This window comes from Anolis carolinensis, chromosome 4 (genome assembly GCF_035594765.1).
Source record: "Anolis carolinensis isolate JA03-04 chromosome 4, rAnoCar3.1.pri, whole genome shotgun sequence".
Taxonomy (NCBI): domain Eukaryota; kingdom Metazoa; phylum Chordata; class Lepidosauria; order Squamata; family Dactyloidae; genus Anolis; species Anolis carolinensis.
The window spans coordinates 199,141,167-199,164,500 of NC_085844.1; the positions used below are offsets into that span (position 1 = coordinate 199,141,167).

General features: G+C 42.0%; 1 protein-coding gene across 5 annotated transcripts in view; it reads right to left on the reverse strand.

Annotated features, from left to right (window-relative positions):
- rbbp5 (RB binding protein 5, histone lysine methyltransferase complex subunit) overlaps nucleotides 1-18,200 on the reverse strand; it is a 44,826-nt gene extending 26,626 nt beyond the window's left edge. For 2 of the 5 annotated variants that reach the window (XM_008109621.3, XM_016993259.2), the window contains exons 1-7: nucleotides 18,009-18,200; nucleotides 11,308-11,333; nucleotides 10,828-11,000; nucleotides 6,755-6,895; nucleotides 5,419-5,581; nucleotides 4,506-4,615; nucleotides 1,624-1,743 (exon numbers count right to left, since the gene is read on the reverse strand). In XM_008109621.3, the coding sequence (XP_008107828.3) occupies nucleotides 1,624-1,743; nucleotides 4,506-4,615; nucleotides 5,419-5,581; nucleotides 6,755-6,895; nucleotides 10,828-11,000; nucleotides 11,308-11,333; nucleotides 18,009-18,027 (752 nt within the window). In that variant the 5' untranslated portion in view covers nucleotides 18,028-18,200. Of the gene's footprint in view, nucleotides 1-1,623; nucleotides 1,744-4,505; nucleotides 4,616-5,418; nucleotides 5,582-6,754; nucleotides 6,896-10,827; nucleotides 11,001-11,307; nucleotides 11,334-17,494; nucleotides 17,680-18,008 lie in introns of those variants that run through there. The other 3 variants (XM_008109619.3, XM_016993260.2, XM_008109622.3) reach the window with 3 other exon arrangements.
- Between the last annotated feature and the right edge of the window lie 5,134 nt (nucleotides 18,201-23,334).

Genomic DNA, 23,334 nt, shown 5'->3' on the forward strand with positions numbered 1-23,334 from the left:
TATTGTTTGGCCATTAGGCATATTTATGCCCTCACTTTCAATGATTTTTCCCTTCTTCAATGCCACTGTCAAACATTTGTCCAAATCAAACTCCATGCTGATATCAGTGCTAAAAATTCGGACAGTGTTAGTCAGAGACTGGATTTCAGTTTCCGTTTTGTGAGATTTCTTAGATGTTTGATAGCCGAGATTTGTTTTTTGTAAGACTGTTGACAGAGGGATCATGGCAATAATGAAAAGCAGAGGGGACAATGAGTCTCCCTGGAAAATTCCTCTTCTGATGTTGACAAATCCATAGCTTTCATTTCCAACAAACAGTTCAGTTTTCCAGTGCTCCATCATGTTTTCAATAAAGGTGCCAATGTTTTTACTAATTATTTATTATTATTATTATTATTATTATTATTATTATTATTATTATTATTACTACTACTACTACTACTACTACTACAACAACAACATTTGGGCCCATCATCAGAAAATGAGCAGAGGGTACCTATTCAGGAGGCAGGCATGCTTAGTGTTTCTGTTCCACTTTTCTTTTGCCCAGGCTTAACAGACACTCGTGGCGTATAGGATAAGCTGCCCCGCATGCCAATACACTTATCCCACGTATTTGATTCATCTTTTCTCCTTCCTGTGTGCCATAAATTTCTGTTATGTTTGGAAAATGAAAGGAGGCACCGGGACGAACAAAAGCACATGGCACACAAGGAAGAGGAACCAGATCTACTGGGCAATATTTCCTATCTTCATCCATTTTATCTTATACTCCACAGATAAGATTATATATAAATAAATGTTTGGAAAATGTTTATTCAAATCAAAAATGTATTATACAGTACTACTGTGAACTTAAATAAAGTAAAAGCTTGTATTTGGGGTTTGTCTCCATCAGAATTCTAAAGTCATTCCTCTGCATTAACTGAACTACACTTTTATTATTATATTCAGTAAGCCTAGTTGACACATAAAAGCCTGCCCCCTTCACCTGCCTATCTCATATAGCTCTCACACCCACTCTCTCTGCTCACGCTGCCTCCACACCCTCTTGCCTGCCTATTCCCCAGGCCCTGCACCTTCCTATCATTTCCATTCTCCCACCTATCACCTGCAGCTACCACCCTATGCTCCCTCCCCAAACACCTATCCACCTATCACTTCTGTTGTCCCCTTTCAGTTCCTGACTATTTTATCGTATCATCCCATTTCTTCCTCCTCCTTTCCTCCCACCCTGTCCCCCTTCCTATCCCACCCCCATCTGCCTGCCTAGTGCCTGACCCACCCACCTATCCTCCAAACTCCCTCTGCATCTGCCTGCCTATCCCCCCGCTCATGTGCCTGTCTGCCTGCCTATTGGCTCCCTCGTTTGCATGTCTATCGTCCACTGCTCCCCCTCTGCCCACCTGCCCATTGCTACCTGCTCCACGCATTCCTCCACCTACTTATTACCCCAACTCCTCCCTGGCCTCTGACTGCCCCAACTCACCCACCCATACACCAATTGCCTTTGCACCTCCCTCTGCACCCACATCACCTATCATCACCATCAAACTAATAATTCTACTGTTAAACACTGGAAGCACCGTACACAACCTTGCCTCAAGTGAACGGCTTCCTTACCGGTTCACCAAGTCCTGTAGCTTCTGCATTGGTTCTGGTTCTCCATCTCTACCACAAGTCAAGATTTCCCGACCATCGTAGACTCTAATTATGCGATCAGCAGTATTTATTAGGAAGCAACTGAGAGACAGAAAATATATTCAAAGTACGATGCATTTTAAATGTATTTAGATTAGAATCTTTTTACAAATTAATGTAAGCAACAAGATCAACACACTGAAGTGACAAACCTACAAAACTTTTATTCGATTTTCTAACCATATTGCAGGATTTCCAGTATGACAGCGGATCTTTTTGTTTGAATTGAAGCCTTCCATGTCATTACATAAGCTGCTTTTGAAAGTACCTCAATATCAGAAAGCACACTACCATAAGGCATATGGACTGTTGCTCAAGAAACATATTCAAAGTTTCCTTGGGCATACATAACTATTTATAGTTGTTGGGTTTTTTTTACAATTAATCCATAGTACTTAGCCTTCCTATTATAATAAAGGAATTGCTCTTTATATTAAGTCAAGTTGTGGTATCTAATTTTAAAAAAAATTTAAAGACTTTTTAAAGAAACCAAGATAATCAAAATTCCTAAACCTCTTTCATAAAGCATTTCTGGTGATCCCTGAGCTATTGATTACTAGTCTTTGTCAAATTTCCAGGAAAGAAACCAACAGACAATGGGTATAAATATAGTGCTAGTCCCTAGTAATTGGGGGAAAACCATTGCTGATTATCCAGATCAGATATTTTGGGAAACCCAGCGATGAAGAACTGAAGATCACTAAATCTGCGGGAAACCATTAGCCTCACATAGTCTTCATCTAAAAGTTGCTAATACAAAACTTCCCAATGCTAAAGACACATTGTTTCCAAAATTAAACAAAGTTAATTCCACAGATGAATGAATCTACTGGCCCATTGTTGATGAATCTGCACTCCTGTTGCCTTCATTGCCAGTAATGACATTTGGAGAAAGAATCACCAAAAGACATTTGGAAGAAGGATTTTGAAAGCACATGGTTTGCATACAGAAGACCAAGCTCATCCCTGGCATCTCCATTAGAAAGGATCAAGTAACGGTAACAATAACAACATCAAGCATGGATAGGAATGTATGGACCACATATAAATCCCATCTTCCATCTCACTATTGCCTAAATAGGCTGATTATAGATGCAGCCCACCTACTCATGTATAAGTATATACATTTTAATTAAAAATCAACCCTCAAAATCTGGGTCGACTTATCTACGGGTCAGTGTAAGTACTATACCTTAAACTCTTATCAACAAAATGAACATTCCCCTTCTGAGTAGAATTTAGTTCATCCCAGAAGAACCTAGAAAAACATAAACCTTCTGCATTCTCTCCACCACAAGGCTTCTTTGTACTGCTTTGAACAAAAAATGGCAACAGCTGATCTCCTGAATTATCACATTAAATCCATACTTTGATATGGTAGGTTTATAATTTGACCTAAGAATCTTTATGCAAACAAGAACTACTTACACCTTCAAAGAGTATTCACACAGTGGACAAAGGGGAATTGAGGTTCACTTGCTGCCAACATTCCAAATAAGAATTCTGCACACACACACACACACACACACACAAGACTATATACGTATAACCATATAGACCAGGTCTGCACAACATTGCACTAGTAAGGGGCTGAAATTAAAAGGCTAAACCTTTTCAGGCTGCAGATATATTTTTAAGCGCCCCACTTCGAGTTTGTGAAAAAGTGCCTATCCCTCAGAGGAAGCTAAAGTGGATTAGCCTCAATTTCTGCCTCTCCCCTCCGTGTGATGGTAAATTGCAGTCCTTTTCTGATTGAAAGAGGTGCCTCAGCTCTTGATTCTGCTGCTCTTCTTCCTTTTGTTTCTGGGTTGCATCTGTTGTCTCCTTCTCCTATGGAGGGAAAAACCACAAACTCTGTGCCATTCATTTCCCTCATTTGTGAGGGAAAAACTTAGCATTGCTATGAAGACCCCACAACAACTTCCTGGTGAAGCTACATTTCTTTCTCACAAGGGAGGGAAATGAATGGTCTTTCAGTTAGTGGTCTTTCCCTCTAGAAAAGGAGACAACAGAGGCAACCCAGAGGCGGAAAAAAAGGAAGTTCAGCTTAGCCAAATTTCTCCTTCATAAGTGAACGGTGTGGAGTTGGCTGTTTTGCCGGCAGATGAGGGGACAATAGAGACAAAGAGAAAGTAAGAGCGACACAAGTAAGAACTGAGGTGTTTCTCCAATATCGCCTCCTTCTCCCTCTAAAACGGCCAATATAATGTCAAATTTTAATGTAACCTGGAACCCAAGATTCCAACCTCCTTGAATAAAGATCTAATAACCCTTGAAACTTCATTCCTGCTCACCACTACTCTAAGCTGAAGCTAACAACATCCTCAGGCCATGTTTCCAACTGAGACCAGCACTTCCAGCAACCTGACTGGATCTATTGGTGGTGCCCCCTTTGTCACAGGTTAGTTTGGGAACTTTGCTGAATACAGAAAGGAAACATGTTGAGTTAAAATACTTACAGGAGAGAATGGCGGGTTCTGATGGCTACCCTGCTGTAGTGCTGTATATGACCTCCCTCTTTAAGGCTTAGGCTCAGAGCCTCTGCAGGCCACACCAAATCCTTGTGAAGGCTGCATCAGGCTCCTGGACCATATGTTGTGCAAGCCTAATATAGACCATTGGGAAATCCACGTAAGGGTTCCCAAAAACATGTGTATTTTGAAACACTCATACCACTACTTCTGAACATTCTGTTCATCATACAGAACAGTGGAAGTTGCTAGACAAGATCTTGCTGTTCCCCACTTTGTTTACAGTGAACACAGTCTGAACATGTATATATAGGGTTACAGTAATGAACTCACCTTCCTTTTCGAGCAAACTCTATTGATTTAATAGCTGTGGTGTTGCTGGTTCCTGTGGTTACTCTGAAGGAAGCAACAAGGTCTTGAGTATCTGTCTTCAAGACCAAGATCTAAAGAGGCAAGCAAGAAAAAACTGATGTACTTTTTTTTCTTGTTGTCTATTCACCACACTTCATCTTTATTTAGCTTGTAAGAAAAAAGTATGTACAGATACCAACATGTGTCATAAAAGTAGCAATTCTATCAGTGACCTATGAGATATTAATCAAGACATGTATCTATATTTGCATGCTGTATTCTTTAAAAAATAGTAGTATCACTAAGGGCAGATGAAGAACTTATGAAAATGATGCCATTCCTGGCAGAGATATGAGATGGTATTGTTCTTCATGTTTCTCTAAAACATGAGTATACAGAAATAATGAAGGAGTATATCCCCATCCATTAGCCAGAAGAATAAGAGCCATCAGTTACTTGTCATGCTTTATTCAAACTGTGTGTATATGCTTTCAAGTAGCCTGGTGAGGTAGGATGAACCCAGTTAGCCTAGTTCTGTGAATTTCTTGAAGCTTTCTTAGGCAAGGAATACTCAAAGATAGTTATACCAGTTTCTTCCCCTGAAAGATAGCCTACACTGGATATTTGTTGGTTGTTTCCTATCCATGTAGTAATCATCCAAAACTGGATGGGATCTGGTGTTTTGAAGATTATTTAATCAGTTCCACAAATATAGGACAACATTCTAAAGGGAAATTTTATACATGTCTACTCAGATATACAAACCCCATTGAACTAGTCCTAATGCCACAGTAGAATTACTTCAGAGTAAACATCCTTAGGATTGTGCTGCACAAGTTACACAATAGACAGCTGATGCCTGAACCCACTATAGATCAGTCCAATAACTGCTCACCTTTCCTTTAGCATTTCCTGTATAGATATATTCTCCTCGCCTGTCAAACGAAGCCACTACATTTAGATCAGAGTCATCATCCACTGGCAGGACGACATGTTTTGAATCAGACAACGTTAGCATTACCGGAGCAGATTTCATTGGGCATACCAAGACCCTGTTCCTTAAAAATATATGGGGAAGGGAAAAAAGAAGAAAAAGATACATTTTCAAATATGAAAACATATAAATGCCACTGGTTTGGGGAATTACAATTAAGAGACATAATGTTAAATTGGAAGTTGGAAGAATAACAAAATCATTGCTTCTCGTCAGTTCAATAAAACATACCTCTTCATCAGAGTTTAACAATAGTACATTCTCATGCTTTTTATCTTTTCCATTAAAATTACCTTGTTCGGAATAACTCATAAAATTCCAAAAGTTTGGAAGAAATAATAATTTTCTTATCAAGTGAATGGTGTCAACAATCCCACATAAATAACTACTAGATTGATAAAAAAGAATTATATAGAGGAAGCAGTTTTATTTGGTACACATTTTATGATGGCAGGGGATAAATATTGCCATACATCTGGAAAAGGAAGATTTTGAATAATGCGGGAAATTTGACTAGGCCTGGTAAGTACAGGTCAAAGATTTAGAAAATAGAGGGAGGCTAAGAAATAAGATAGAAATGAAGAAAAAGAGGAGACAAGAAGAAGGAAACAGGGAAGCTAGCGAAACTGCAGTCACCAAGAATGATACTGAAAGAGATTCCTTCTTATGAGACAAATGCCTATGTAACACATTATCCAAAAACTAAGGTCAGCTCCAACAGCCTCGCTACTATCTTGCTGAGATTCAGTGTTAGTCCATTTAATTTAATTTGCTCAACTTCAGCACTAATTTATAATCAATAGTACTAACTGACCATAAAACAAGTTCAGAATCACACTCCTGATCATATTTCTTCTTCCCACCCGATCCTCAACATCCCTGACATTTTAAAGCTGAACAGAATAGGGGTAAGAGAACAGTAATCAGTTTCCCATCCTGAACTTCCACACAAAAACCTAACTAATTTAAGTTTTATCCTGAGCTGTCTAAAAAGACAGAAATCTTATTTCAAAAAAACAAACATATAAACTTTCAAATGTCAAGATTCATAGTTGTGCCAGTTGTGAGGCTGCCCTGAGTCCCCCCCCCCCCCACCCAGGTGTGTGTGTGTGAGAAGGACGGGATATAAATGTATGAAATAATAAAATAAGATGATTAGAATGAAAGCCAAGAAAAGCAAAAAAAAATTGAACTTTCTCAAACAATTTCACAAAACGATTTTGTCAGTATTACTTACTGATCTCGGGGATGATACTGAACTTTCAGGATAGGTGAAGGGAAACGAAATCTCTGGTCACAATCACCTGTAAGAACATCCCACTGAGAAACCATATTATCAGTTGATGCGCTGACCAACTTGTGACCATCTCGACTCCAACTGGAAGAGAAAAATGAAGACAAGAGCCATTCCTTTAGTTTGATCTCCATAACAACACCAATAAATGGTCAGACTCTCATTTTCTGCATGATTCTAATCCTATTTTAAAATAAAAACCTTAGACTGTTGCCAAAATTTTTGCAACCTCAACACTGAGCTAAGAGGACCCCAACTAGGGTTGGGATCCACAGTTTAAAAAGCATTTATACAAATCTGTTAGCAACAACATGCAGTGATTACAGTGGACTCCGCAGAAAATGTTTCACCTGTACTCCACAAAAAGGAAAGTCAGTCTGTTTAGCAAGCCTTGCAAATGCTGATTTGGTACCAATAAATGTTTGGTTTTATACCTGTTTTATATACCTACTAGCTGTACCCGGCCACCCGTTGCTGTGGCGTAGTCCTTAGTGGGGTTTTCTTCATGGCATGGAAGGTGGCATAAAGGGGATTCCCCGTAGGTATGAAGCAGCCAGGCTTTGATGCTGCAAGGGTATTCAAGTTGGCCAAAAATGGAGTCCCCTAGGTATGAAGCAGCCAGGCTTTGATGCTGCAAGGCTATTCAATGGTATTCAAGTTGGCCAAAAATGGAGTCCCCTAGGTATGAAGCAGCCAGGCTTTGATGCTGGAAGGCTATTCAATGGTATTCAAGTTGGCTGACAATGGAGTCCCCTAGGTATGAAGCAGCCAGGTTTTGATGCTGGAAGGCTATTCAATGGTATTCAAGTTGGCCGACAATGGATTTCCCTAGGTATGAAGCAGCCAGGCTTTGATGCTGCAAGGCTATTCAATGGTATTCAAGTTGGCCGACAATGGAGTCCCCTAGGTATGAAGCAGCCAGGCTTTGATGCTCCAAGGCTATTCAATGGTATTCAAGTTGGCCGACAATGGAATCTCCTAGGTATGAAGCAGCCAGGCTTTGATGCTGCAAGGATATTCAATGGTATTCAAGTTGGCCAACAATGGAGTCCCCTAGGTATGAAGCAGCCAGGCTTTGATGCTGCAAGGCTATTCAATGGTATTCAAGTTGGCCGACAATGGAGTCCCCTAGGTATGAAGCTGCCAGGGTTTGATGCTGCAAGGCTATTCAATGGTATTGAAGTTAGGAACAATGGAGTCCCCTAGGTATGAAACAGCCAGGCTTTGATGCTGCAAGGCTATTCAATGGTATTGAAGCTGGGCAACAATGGAGTCCCCTAAGTATGAAGCAGCCAGGCTTTGATGCTGCAAGGCTATTCAATGGTATTCAAGTTGGCCGACAATGGAGTCCCCTAAGTATGAAGCAGCCAGGCTTTGATGCTGCAAGGCTATTTAATGGTATTCAAGTTGGCCAACAATGGACTCCCGTAGGTATGAAGCAGCCAGGCTTTGATGCTGCAAGGGTATTCAAGTTGGCCGACAATTGAGTCCCCTAGGTATGAAGCAGCCAGGCTTTGATGCTGCAAGGCTATTCAATGGTATTCAAGTTGGCCGACAATGGAGTCCCCTAGACATGAAGCAGCCAGGTTTTGATGCTGGAAGGCTATTCAATGGTATTCAAGTTGGCCGACAATGGAGTCCCCTAGGTATGAAGCAGCCAGGCTTTGATGCTGCAAGGCTATTCAATGGTATTCAAGTTGGCCGACAATGGAATCTCCTAGGTATGAAGCAGCCAGGCTTTGATGCTGCAAGGCTATTCAATAGTATTGTGATGTCTCATGGGCCTCAGAGTTCTGCCCCTAGCGCCATCATGGATAATGAAGATGACAACATGGGGTTTTTGCCATCTCAGCAGGAGACGGAGTCATTCCAGATGCCGGTTGTTGACCATTCTTGCTAAGAACCCATTAAAATGGACCTTGAACAAGCTTTTCCGGGCGCCTCTCCTCCCTTTGCGAGAAAAGAGTCCTATGCTGCGAGTCGGGGTCAAAAAGAACAAACAAGGAAAAGCACCAGATTAGCAGCCAGGCAGAACGTTAATTAGCTAAGTTTCTCTTGGGAATTTGCAGGGAGGAACGCAGCTGCAGGAAGATGTGTTTCACTTCTCTTTCCCTTGGGAAAGGAAGCTCTGGACACCTGCTCTGCAGGAAGATTGAACTTCCTTAAAAGTTCCCCGCACCGAGGAATCCGTGCGGAGTCAACAGATCAGCTTCAGGATTAACTTCGGTTCCAGCCTAGTGTGGACTGCGTTTTAAGTCTGCAACTCCAGTTTCCTTGCCTTGCCTTGCCTTGTCAAGTTTTCATGAACTATCTCATCGTGTTTCCAGCCTTGGATCTTGTCTCAAGTATCTAGCCTTGTCTCCAGTTCATGCTTTGGACTTACTTTGAACTTTAGAAATACTTTGGACGTTTCCCCACTCTACTGCTTGGAAGTAGAGTGTGTTTCGGTTATGGGATTACAACTTTGAACTCTAATATTATATATTGGACAATATATTTCTGGACTATATTTGACCTTCTCTGAAAGGTCTATTGCTGGACTACATTTTCTACTTGTTTTTATTCTACTATAATATTTCTTTAATAAAGATATTAGATTGTATTTGGCCTCCGTGTTTGGTTCTTAGTGCTCCGCTGCCTGAGCGTGACAGGTATTCAAGTTGGCCAACAATGGACTCCCGTAGGTATGAAGCAGCCAGGCTTTGATGCTGCAAGGCTATTCAATGGTATTCAAGTTGGCCGACAATGGAGTCCCCTAGGTATGAAGCAGCCAGGATTTGATGCTGCAAGGCTATTCAATGGTATTCAAGTTGGGCAACAATGGAGTCCCCTAGGTATGAAGCAGCCAGGCTTTGATACTGCAAGGCTATTCAATTGTATTCAAGTTGGCCGACAGTGGAGTCCCTAGGTATGAAGCAGCCAGGCTTTGATGCTGCAAGGCTATTTAATGGTATTCAAGTTGGCCAACAATGGACTCCCATAGGTATGAAGCAGCCAGGCTTTGATGCTGCAAGGCTATTCAATGGTATTCAAGTTGGCCGACAATGGAGTCCCCTAGACATGAAGCAGCCAGGTTTTGATGCTGGAAGGCTATTCAATGGTATTCAAGTTGGCTGACAATGGAGTCCCCTAGGTATGAAGCAGCCAGGTTTTGATGCTGGAAGGCTATTCAATGGTATTCAAGTTGGCCGACAATGGAGTCCCCTAGGTATGAAGCAGCCAGGCTTTGATGCTGCAAGGCTATTCAATGGTATTCAAGTTGGCCTGGAGGAGGTACCTGTGACTTCCTCGCCGTCGGTGTGGTTGGCTGGCGTTTTCCCTGACTTGGGGAAGAAGCTGAGGAGGGTGCTCTGGTGAGAGATCCTGATGATGGCGGGGAGTGAGGGGAAGGAGGAAGCCAGAAGGAGAAGCTGTGGCTCCGGCTCCCAGGGGGGTGGGGCTTGCGAGCAGGGCGCGCACGGGGATCAGCCATTGTCGGCGGGGGAGTGACGTCATGGGAGGAGGGGTAACAGAGAGAGGGGAAAGGCAAAGCTGGGCATTCCCTCTCCCGCCCTTGTTTTGGAGGAGTGTGGGGTGAGTGGATCATGTGGAGGTTCTGACCCGATGTTTTGTTGTTTCAACCTGAAGGCGTGGATAATGGATTCTTTTGTCAAATTTGGAGTTTGGAGCGTGTTTAGTTTTGTTGTTTTGCTCGGTGCTCGAATTCCATCACTCTTTTATATATAAAAGAGTGGGGTCATATAAAGGCAGAAAGGGGTTGCAAGTGGGAAAAGTTTGAGAGGTCTTGCTTTAGATTTATTCAGTAGCATTTCATGCTTGACAGAGAGTGCAAGATGCATGCATAATTTATTATTGTGCACGTACACGATTTTTTGGATTATGACAAATGATAGTAACAACAGGTCTTCCATATTAAGCCAAACATTTGACTTGGAAATAGACATTCTGCTCTCAGCCCAAACTGCAGGCATGCGAGCTACAAAACAGATTCTACTTCCACTAAGATAATTTCTTACCATAAGGAACAGACTGGGTGGATATGGGCACTGATGATTTTTGCTATGCCTCTTGTCAAGAAGTCCCAGATGACAATTCGGCCGTCATTACAACCCACTGCGAGGAGAGTGCCCCACCTATTAAAAGTACATGTAAGGGCCATACTAATACAATCCAAAGTGCCATCAGCTTCCTGAAAGTAAAAAGGCATAGAAACAATTGGGATAAGTTTAATTTCTACAATTTATGAGTGGCTTACTTCCTAATTTAAAAATGTTCCAGATAAACAAATATAAACCTACTGGTGAAGAACCATAAATAGAAAGGATACCATTTTTATAAATAGATACATTTGTATGATAACATTTCATTTAAAGTATAACTGCTCACTTATATTACCACTCCCAAAAATCCTTTGCCCTATTTCAAATACGATAAAACTAAGTCACAAATCAAGCAGTATTTGAACAGCAGGTTTACAACTTTAAAAAGATATTTACCTCTGGATAGTTCTGTCCAAAGGATTCTGAAACAAAAAAAAGCACAAAGCATGAAAAGCTTGTATAAACTCTTATCACACTAAGTTGTTCAAAAATATCCTTCATAAAATGAAAGTAGGGTGCCAAATAGTGCATATCACTTAGTTAGGTAAAGGTTTTCCCGTGACGTTAAGTCCAGTCGTGACCGACTCTGGGGGTTGGTGCTCATCTTCATTTCTAAGCCGAAGAGCCGGCGTTTCCATACACACCTCCAAGGTCATGTGGCCGGCATGACTGCATGAAGCGCTGTTACCTTCCCGCCGGAGCGGTACCTATTGATCTACTCACATTTGCATGTTTTCGAACTGCTAGGTTGGCAGGAGCTGGGGCTAACAGCGGGCGCTCATTCCACTCCCGGGATTTGAAGCTGGGACCTTTCAGTCTGCAAGTTCAGCAGCTCAGCGCTTTAACACACTGCGCCACCACCAGGGGCCCATCACTTACTTACACGATCAGATTTATTATTTCATTCTGGGATCCATATCCAGAAAGTGGAAGAGGATCTCCAGCACACAGTTTAATGTATTCTTAACTAGAGAGTGAGAATCAGATCTATCATTTAGGCAACATTAAAGCACGACTTTAAAGAAATGCTAAACAAGTGCCATTTAGCCCTTCTTGGAAGAGCAAAATGAAAGTGCATGGCAGGAAAAAATGGGAAAGTTCAGTAAGGGTTTCCTCTTTGGAATTTATGCAATTATTATGGCAATTTTCTAGAAAAACGGCATTAAAAACTGCCTCCCAAAGTTACAAAATGTAAGAAAGAACATTCATTCCTATACAAGGCTACTGCTTCCAGGAGAGGCACCATGGCCTGTCCTATCAGGAAATTCTCTACACTAAATTCCATGAGTTTAATTCTAGGGCTCCTTGTGGAGGCTGAGGTCCCAGTATATGCAATGATGTAGTAAAAATGATGCTCATTGTATAAACAGAAAAATCAAGGTCTGCTTTTTTGAATTATTTTAAAAAATATATTCAAGTTATGAGTGGTTGGATCTATGTACACAAAATCCATAGATATGGAGTGCTCAATGTAATTGGTAAGCCAGACAAATACCTCTGTGATGGTCACTCAAGAACTACAGTAGCCAAGACAATGCAAACACCAGCTTTAAACAGATTTTTTCCAGGAGAGAAAGAGCAAAGGAAAGAGTTAAAGACCACTTTCATATATGTTGAAATCTCAGTCTTTGTCTTTATCAGTCCCTGTCTATTCTGATGGAAACATGTTTTTTAAAGTACAGGCAGGTCCTGAGTTTATACAATCAGAAGAGAAACCAGTCTTCAATTTGTCAAAAATTGTTAAGTTGTCACCATGGTGCACAAGGCCATCTTCCCCTTGTTTTTCATGACAACTTCCAGTCCAACTGGCTCAGGACAGTCTTAAGAGCCCTACAACAAATTAGTCTTTCCACTCAATCTCTTTTAGCTATGGAAGATAATGGGGACTGTGCACTAGACAAACAGATAATATTTGATACAGACAAACAGAGCTCATGAAGTCACCCAAATTTTTAGCATCAAAACATTTAAGATGGCAAGCAACTACAGCACCTTATTTTTACTTCCTTAGTAACAGCATCCTGAGAAGATAGTTCACTTTGGCCAGATGTAACTCTCTTCCTTCCAAGATGTTAGAGGGCATATATAAGAAAATTGCACTTGAAGGAAGGCTTTGCCCCTGCCCTCCTGCTGAAATAGATTTCCTAGAGCAGGGGTCCCCAAACTAAGGCCCGGGGGCCGGATGCGGCCCTCCAAGGTAATTTACCTGACCCTCGCCCTCATTTATAATATAATATTTTTATATCCGTTTTAATAATATAATATATTGTATATACATATAATACTGATAATAATATTATCATTTTATACAATACAGTACTAACAATAATATCATATAATAATATTAATTATATGTTATATATTACATATAATATTACAGTATAGTGGTATAGTTCAATATAGTATAATGCCAATATTGTGCTATGCTAATCTATATATATAAAATGATAAAGTTGTTTGCGCAGTGACTATAACAACAAAACTAAACATCCCAGAAATACGAAATTTGGCAACACAATGCAAAAGGCTTGCCTCCAGGTTACAACAACACAACCACACCACAAAACCACAATCCGGACCCACAAAACTCACAACAACGCATCATGCGATAACAACACAACTAAACACCCCAGAAATACAAAACTTGGCAACACAATGCAAAAGCCTTGCCTCCCAGTTGTAACAACACAACCACACCACAAAACCACACAGGACCCACAAAACTCACAACAACGCATTGTGACTATAACAACACAACTAAACGCCCCAGAAATACAAAACTTGGCAACACAACGCAAAAGCCTTCCCTCCAGGTTGTAACAACACAACCACACCACAAAACCACAATCCGGACCCATAAAACTCACAACAACGCATCGTGACTATAACAACACAACTAAACACCCCAGAAATACGAAACTTGGCACACAACTAAACACCCCAGAAATATAAAACTTGACAACACAACGCAAAAGCCTTGCCTCCCGGTTGTAACAACACAACCACACCACAAAACCACAATCTGGACCCACAAAATTCACAACAACGCATCGTGACTATAACACAACTAAACGCCCCAGAAATACAAAATTTGACAACACAACGCAAAAGCCTTGCCTCCCAGTTGTAAGAACACAACCACAACACAAAACCACAATCCGGACCCACAAAACTCACAACAACGTGTCATGACTATAACTACACAACTAAACGCCCCAGAAACACAAAACTTGGCAAAACAATGCAAAAGCCTTGCCTCCCAGTTGTAACAACATTACCACACCACACACCCACACTGGACCCACAAAACTCACAACAACGCATCATGACTATAACAAGACAACTAAATGCCCCAGAAATATGAAACTTGGCAACAACATAAAAGCATTCTCTCCCGATTGTAACAACACAACCACACCACAAAACCACAATCCGGACCCACAAAACTCACAACAACGCATTGTGACTATAACAAATACAAAATTTGACAACACAACTCATCCACCTCCCCAATCACTACATTCACACTTGGCCTCCAAAAAAACAATTACAATAATAACAATGACAACCACAAAAGCAACGAGAATCAACACCATCACAGGCAAGAAACAGCCAGGCACTGAGGCTGAGAGGCCAGTCAGTGCTACACTGGGCCTCCAAAAAACAATACAGTAGCATCTAACTTATCCAACCTTCATGACCACAACAAAAACAATAATAATAAACACCTACACAGGCAAAACAAAAAAGGACTATTGTACCACAATAAAAATATAAACCACACTCAGCAGAAACAGACATTACAACTAACAACAAACCAAAGAGAACAGGGATCTCAACCAATTATCAATCAACACAAAAATTGAAGAAGGTAACAGACTTCAAATACTACTACTAATGTGAGTATAAAGAAGGGTGGAGGTCACAGCATAAATACAACCTAATGTAGACTGACCAACACCACCAGACTAAGCCACAGCAACGCGTGGCCGGGCACAGCTAGTAATATAATATATTGTATGTACATACAGCTGCTCTGAGTTCCCTTCGGGGTGAGAAGGGTGGGATATAAATGTAGTAAATAAATGTAGTAAATGAATAAATAAATAATTTTGGACTTAGGCTCGCCCAAAGTCTGAAATGACTTGAAGACACACAACAACAACAACAACAACAACAACAATCCTAATTAACCTGACTATCTCATTGGCCAGAAGCAGGCCCACACTTCCTATTGAAATCCTCATAGGTTTATGTTGGTTAAAATTATTTTCATTTTTAAATATTGTATTGTTCTTTCATTGTTATTGTTGTTGTTTTGTACTACATATAAGATATGTGCAGTGTGCATAGGAATTGGTTCGGTTTTTTCCCCTAGTGATAATTCGGCCCCTCAACAGTCTGAAGGATTGTGGACCGGCCCTCTGCTTTAAAAGTTTGAGGATCCCTGCCCTAGAGCATGTGCTTTTTAGATATCCTATTTATGACGTGCCCCACAAGGGAATCTTCAGTCAAGTGCTGGTAGGTCTGTCTGGCTCAAACTTTAAAGATATATTGGACTATATGTTAATGGGCAGTGACCTCAGTTCCCGAGCTACAAACATCCAACTTACAAATGACTCACAGTTAAGAACCGAGGTGAGACAACAGGAAGTGAAAGAAATTTATCCCTAAGAAGGGAAATTCACTCCTGGAGGAGTTATCATGGGGAAGAGGGGCTCCACTGAAACTTTATCCCAAATTCTTGTTTCCACAAGTCGATTTGTTTCAAAATCCAATTATCACAGGGATAGAAAGTGAGTTGAAATCTCACAGATTTATATATGTGTGTGTGTGTGTGTGTGTGTGGCTGGAATTGCAATGAAAAAAATATACCTTTTCTGACTTACAAATAAAATCAACTTAAGAACAAACCTACAGAATTTATCTTCTTCCTAGTTTGGGGGCTGCTTGTATATACAAGTTGAGCATCCCTTACCACAAATGTTTAGTAACAGAGATATTTAGAGGGTTGTTTTTTTTTTTTTTAAATGAAAAACGATATTTACATATATACAGAGAAAGAGATAACTTACGGCCTCATCACACTAGACCATGGATCTACTTTAAATCTGGTTTCTGCCTCCTAAAAAATTCTGGAGTTTGTAGTTTAGTGAGGCCCAGGGCCTGCCTGGTTGAACAGTTTAAAGGCCACTCCCAAAACTATAAGCCCCAGAATTCTGCAGGAGGCAGAAACTAGATTTAAAGTTGATCCACGTTCAGTGTGATGAGGTCCTTAGAAATGGGACCCACCTCAAAGCATGAAGTTTGTGTCCGCATTTTTCTCTATAAACTGGTGCGGGCTCCAAGATCTGCCAGGGAGACCCTCCTCTCGTTCCCTCCACCAACTCAAGCATGGTTAGTGGGGGCAAGAGAGAGGGCCTTCTCGGTAGCTGCCCCCTGGCTCTGGAACTCCCTCCCCAGTGAGATTAGGCTAGCCCCTACTCTGCCCACCTTCTGCAGGGATTTGAAAACCTGGATGTTCTAGTGTGCATTTGATGATAGTTAGCCCATTTATGAATGTCCAGCTCTAGTTTACTGATAAGATTGTACTCAACAATTTACCTCTGGCCTTGGCCCTACAGTCTGCTTTTTGCACAAGCTCATGCCCAGCCCTCCTTAGTCTGATCATGCCCATTGTATTCCTGGTTGCTGGTTTGTTAAGTTTGGTTTCGATTTAGTTATAATGCTGTTATTATATTTTGCTATTTTTAATTGTGTAAATTGGACTGTTATATGCTGGTTACCACCTATAAAGCCCTAAATGGTTCGGATCTGGCTTATTTTTGTGATCCCATTTCCTACTACAAACCTGCACGATCCCCAAGAACTGCAGGGGAGGCCCTCCTCTTACTCCCTTTGCTGTCCCAAACACGGCTGGTGGGGACAAGAGAGAAGGGCTTTCTCAGCGGTAGCCCCCCCGAGCTCTGGAACTCCCTCCCAAGGGAAATTAGACTAGCCCCCACTCTGACCACATTCCGGAAAGAGCTAAAAACCTGGCTATTGCAATATGCATTTGACTGATTCGGCACAACTAACGGTGTCCTCCACCTATACCCGACCATTGCACTTTATTCTGGTCCAGCTTTAGAGGTTGCAAGATATTGCACATATATAAATTCTACTCTCTTACTACCAATCTTGAATACGCTAACTGCACCTGACTATTGGTCAGTTGTATGTTTTTATTGTATTTTATACGCCTTTTTGGTTTTATATGTTTGTATGTTTTAAATGCATTTTGCTGTCGTATTTTATGTTGTATTCTAGGCTTGGTCCCCCTGTGAGCTGCCCCGAATCCCTTTGGGGAGATGGGGCGGGATATAAGAATAAAATAATAATAATAATAATAATAATAATGTTTTAACTGTGACTTTAGTTGGTGTGTTTGGTCCCGCTTGTAAGTCGCCCTGAGTCCCTTTGGGGAGATGGTGGCAGAATAGAAAATAAAGTTATTATTTTAGATAACCTTATATACAAGTCAATTGTGTACAAACAGTTGAAATATTTGGGGATGAAACACAGTCTGCGGCTATTGAAATACCGGAAAGCAAAGGGTTCATTCTTTCATCCACTTGCGTGGGCAGCTTTGGGGTTCCGGGTACAGGATGATGAAATTGTAATGCACTCGTGAGGTGTGTTGTTGAATGATCCCTCAGCTTCTACTGGGCCTGCAATTAACCCACGGGGGGTGTGGCTCGGTGCTGGAGCGAACAAGGCGAGGACGCAGCTCCTGGAGGAAGGGCCAGGGCCTGCCCGGCTGCCATGGCAACAAAGCCAAGCTTGACAGGTGATTGGGCCCTGGAGCCTGTCAGCTTCGTGCGGAGGAATAGGGCACGTAAAAGCGAGGCGGGGGATTGGGCCGTGGGCCTTTCCTGCCTGTGGGATCAGGAATGAGGCCCCAGGTGGGCGCCTCCTTGAGACTCCAGCTCCCAGCCTCGACGCCAGCCGGGCCCTGCGCCCCGCCTTGCAGCCGGGTGACCAAGCGAACCGCCAGGCCTCCCTCCCTCCCTCGCCCAGGCCTCCATGGCGGGAAGGAGCGCCTCAAAGCCACGCACCTAACAGCTCCAGGTTCATCTTGGCCGCTCTCTCGCTCCGTCCGATCCCGCTCCGGAAGCAAGGACCCGGGGTCCTCGCGCCGAAGCAGCTGCCCGCCACGCTGCCTGCGCAAACCGCCTTCTTTCCCCCGACGTCACGCTCGACATCATCTAATGCTCGAATGCTCTCCCTCGACGCGAGAACGTTGAAGACAGCGCCGTGGGAGAAGCGTCCCGGCTCCTGGAAGAAACAGGCAGCGTGAAGGGCAGCTCCGTATTTCCGCCCTGCAAATAAAGAATGCCGGGCGGAAACAAAATGCTATGAGAAAAAGAGTTCCTCAAAGGAAAACGGGGGGAAGCGTAATTAGGATTTATGTGACTGAAAGAAATGGGCGGGGGGGGGGGGGGTTAGGGTAAGAGCTCTGAAGGAAAAGGATGGGAAAGGAAGGCTTTTATAGGTATATAATTGTCAGCTGGAGCAGGCCTGTGTAAAGAAGTGTGTTTTTATTTTGATTTATAGATGTCATGTTTAACTGTGTTTTAAAAAGAGTTAATATTTCAGTTACTCTGCTCTCGTGAGTTGGTTGCCATGGAGAAGGGGGCGGAGCCTACTGGGTTAGCTGAAGAGAGCAGATTTTGGAGGGAAACTCAGTGAGTAATCGGGGGAATTACAGGGAAGATTGATCCTGATCATTTGGTCATTTTGAGTCAGTGTGTGTCTGTGGTCAGCGAACCACAGGGAAGTGTGGGCTCTGTTGAAGCTCAGGAAAGGCTGATCCTAAATTAGGGGATCAGGGTTAAAATAAGTTTGGTGACTTATTTTAAGGTAGTCTGTAATCGGATGAATTACAGGGAAGACTGATTCTCAGTTGGAGAATCAGGGTGGCTCAAAGGTTGGATTTGAGTCAGTTTAAAATAAGTTTGGTGTTCCTGACTAGGAACAGATATTCTGTGATTGAAGTGGAATTTTAGGAAGTTTGAAACACCTCATTCTGTTATTGCAATTGTTAAGGAAAGAGCCTCTAAGTGAGAATTGTATCCATTAAGCTTGTGCCTGAATAAACGTGTGATTGTTCTTTTCCTTCAAACATCTCAGTCTCTGTCATACATACACACATCAAGAATAAACAACAAGAAAGAAAAATAAAAGTCTCCTCTCTAAGTAGCTAGTGGCTACGTATTCCTATAGTGGTGGCAAGAGTTGATAATCCCCTTAACATCTGGTGGCCGCATTATAAACATTTTTACCTCTGGTGGCAGCATTTAAATAAACATTGTTATATTGGTGGCAGCGGATATAGTTAAATAAATGATAATTAATTAATTAAAAACAACCTCCATCTCCACAATTGGTGTCAGAGGTGGGATCTAAAAGGTTTTCCCCCCTGCCTGAAAGAGCCTCAGTCCTGCCTGAGTTCTTTACAGCCTGTAACCAGAAAAAAAATATTTTATACCATGCAGCTGTGGGCAAGTCTACATAGGGACCACCAAACGCAGCATTGCCCAAACACGAATCGGAACATGAAAAGCACTGCAGACTCACTCAATCAGCCATCAAGAGCACTTCATGAACCAATCTGGATACAGCATATTATTTAAGAACACAGAAATGCTGGGCCACTCTAACAACCACCATGTCCCGACTACACAGAGAAGCCACCGAAATCCACAAGCATGTGGACAATTTCAACAGAAAGGAGGAAACCATGAAAATGAACAAAATCTGACTACCAGTATTTAAAAAAAACCTAAAATCAGAACACTAAATAAAGAGCAACACTCAAATACAGGGACATTCCAGACATGAAAGAATCGAGGTCAGCTAACATCTCCCAACAAAGAATTCCCCCAGGCAGGAGTCAGCCAGGCCTTGAAACTGCAAGGCTTTTCAATGCTAATCAAGGTGATTAATTGCAACATTTACACTTGCATCCAACAGACAAGAGTGCTTTCTCTCACTCTGGACCTTCCACAGATATATAAACCTCCCTTGCCTAGTTTCCAACATACCTCACAACCTCTGAGGATGCCTGCCATAGATGTGGGTGAAATGTCAGGAGAGAGTGCTTCTGGAACATGGCCATAAAGCCTGGAAAACTCACAGCAACCCAGTGGTTCCTGCTGTAAAAGCCTTCAACAACACAACAAATTTGGGAAGAATTGAAACTCTCCCCCCCCCCCCCCCCCGCCCCAAGATGATTTTTCAGGCCAGTGTCTACTGATCTGGCACGAGATCTCAACAAGGCCCTGCAGTTACCATTACTATGCAAAGGCTCTTCACAGGTAATCGGTTCTGAATCTTTGGTCCCTCTTGTCGGCCACAAAGGACAATCGTTTCCATAATTGGCAGATGTTTCTTTCCGTTTCCTTCTGCTTTCTTCTTATTTCCTTTACCATGATGACCGGTTACATTAGGACATTCTCCACTGTGAATTAGCATTTTCAGCCAAGCACAAGTTGTTCTGATCATACTCTGTTTTTTGGAGTCTATTGCATATTTTCCATCACACAAATGGTTTAGCATCTCATGCACCAAGCTTCTCATGAGCAACTTTACCCCCAACTTCACCAAACGGTACTTACAGAGCGCACTTTGTACATGAAATGAGTTGGCTAACCAAGGAAATCTGCTGAACCGTGTGTATGGAAAATTTAGATGTCTCCTCTTATCCACAGGAAATACATATCCTGGCAAAAAGATTTTGCACTAATTGAGCTTTCACTTGGTCATCAGAAACAGTCTTGTTCATATAAGTCCAAGGCCAACAATGACACAGCTTCTTGTCTTTGCTCCTGTACCATGGTTTCTTTGGCAGAGCTTGAATTAGATGAAACAGTGGTAGACACCTCAGTTTCCTCGGTGTTGACCTTCAATTCAGATCAAATTCCACTCCACCTCCACATCTTAAGCTTTGTCTACAGGCTGCAGGTAGACCAACTTGGTTGCTTCCACTATGTCAGTTATTGCTGCTATTGCAATGTAAATTAGTAAAAAGGTAGGCAATGATAGTGTGAATAATCAAAATTTGGTTGAAACAGTGCTTGCAGTTCTGGAGGTACTCTAATTTTTGCTTCTTATATACTTGGCATGGGGATTTGGTTAACCAGTTAAAATGCATGTGTAAACCAGGATTCATTTTTTTCACCTGAAATTTTTTGAGTGCGGTTTGAACCCCCAAACCACCCCCTGTATGGGCTTCAGCTGGAGAGAAAGCCACACTGGAGGCAAACTTCCCTGTGCTTAAGTCCCATTGAGCTGAATAGGGATTCCTTCTGAGTAGACATGGTTAGACAGTGGGAGCTAATGTTGGGAAGGAAGTGACTACGCAAAAGTACAGTGACCAGACATAGGGAACCAACAGCCTTCCAAATATTGGACTCCCAGCTCCTGCTAGCCCCAGCCCCCTTCTAGACAGCTGAAAAAAATCCCACATTATCTGCTTTGAAATGGAATATGTGGCAGCGTGGACTCAGATAGCCCAGTTAAAAGCAGGTATATTGGGATTTTCTGCCTTGATATTCTGAGTTATATGGCTGTGTGGAAGGGACCCCAGATAGGATGGCTATGGCTAGTTTTCAGGGATTATAAACTAATAACAACAACAACTTTATTTTTATCCCCCACTGCCATCTTCCCTGAAGGGACTCAGGGCAGCTTACCTATGGGACAGAAAGTTGCAATGAGTAGGGTAACCAGGGAAATCTGCTGAACCATTTGGATTGAAAACTTAGATGTCTCTTCTTATCCACAGGAAATACATTGCAATTAAGTTTTAACTGCCGTGGCCCAATGCTGTAGAATCATGGGATCTGTATTTTTCATGTTCTTTCGCCTTCTCTTCTAAAGAGTGCTGCAATCCCAGGATTCCAATGCACTGTGCCATAGCAGTTAACGTAGTGTCAGAGTGCATTAATTCTACCCATAGAAAGTGAGTCCTTCTAAAAGCCACAGAAATTTGCTAGTTGAGAGACAGACCAGATCCCCAGGCTGGAGAAAGGAGAGAGGTTAATCTGAAAAAAGTCCTCACAATTTGATGAAGACCCATCCAGCCAAGTAATACAGCCATCCAGAACAGAGTATAAAAAAATGGGAAAACAGCCACTTAAGACTTAGCACCATCCCTAATACGGTTTGTAGCCCATTCCTACAGTAACTAGGACATAAGGGAGTAGTTTCAGATCCTTTACTGCTGCTAGGGTCTATGGCTGCCAAGGTTTTCTTGCTCACAAGTGCCTTGTTTTCAGCCGAATGAACCCAAAGACCTCCACCCACTACCTGCACCTTCAGTCCTTCCCTACCTGTTCTTGGCTTATAATGGTGTGTCTCACACTAAATCAAGCACCAATTAGTTGAGCCAGAGGGCTCTGGTGCTGGCTGGGAATAGGTGAAAGCTTCAAGGTGAGAGTGCAAATTGGCAGCAGGGACAATCTTATGTCAGACTGTACCATTTCATTATCCGCCCCAAAATGACCTAAAAATGCAACTGGGAAGTACTGTAACTGGAAGGAGATTTCTTGATTTTGTTTTAGATATGCAACAGGACAAAAAGAACACCTGCCAAAATCCCTGCTTCTACACAACTATTAAAGGTACAGGAGACTTCCACTTTGGTAATTCTAAATGCTATGTCTGAAAGCTTTGGGGAGACTGAGGATTGCACTTAAAAGGAGCTGTATGCAGTTTTTTCAGCCAAAAATCAAGCCTCCCTTTCTCCAGTGATGCTTGTCTTGAAATCTGTTTTGCCATCTTAGTCATAAGGTCTTAAGAGTCATAAAATCATAAAAGAGGGGTCATAGGCTTAAAGGTCCAAGCCCCTGCTCAAAGCATACTCTCTTAACAAAAGCATCCAGAACAAGTAGCAGTCCAGCCTCATTTTTGCAGGGCAGGGAGGAGAAAAGTGATTTTAATAACACACATTGAATATACAGGCAATCTCCAAGTTACAAACAAGATAAGAACTGTAGGTTTGTTCTTACGTTGAATTTGTATGTTAGTCGGAACAAGTCTATTTTTAAGTGTAAAAGGTTTGGATAGCATAGGGAAGAGTTAATGGTGTTTGTTTTGCTGTGTGGGGCCCTGTTCAAAAGATTTCACCTCACTTTCTGTCCCTGTGATAATTGGATTTTGAAAAAATGGCTTGTTGTAGAAACAAGGATTGATGATAAAGATTTAGTGGAGACACCTTTTCCCCACGATAACTCTTTCCTAGGGGTAGATTAATCTCACTTTCTGTTGTCTCACCCCCATTATTAACTATGAGTAGTTTGTAAGTCGGATGTTTGTAACTCGGGGATTGCCTGTAACGGGCAGCAATTCTTTTTTATCTTGCTTTTGTGATTTAGTGGT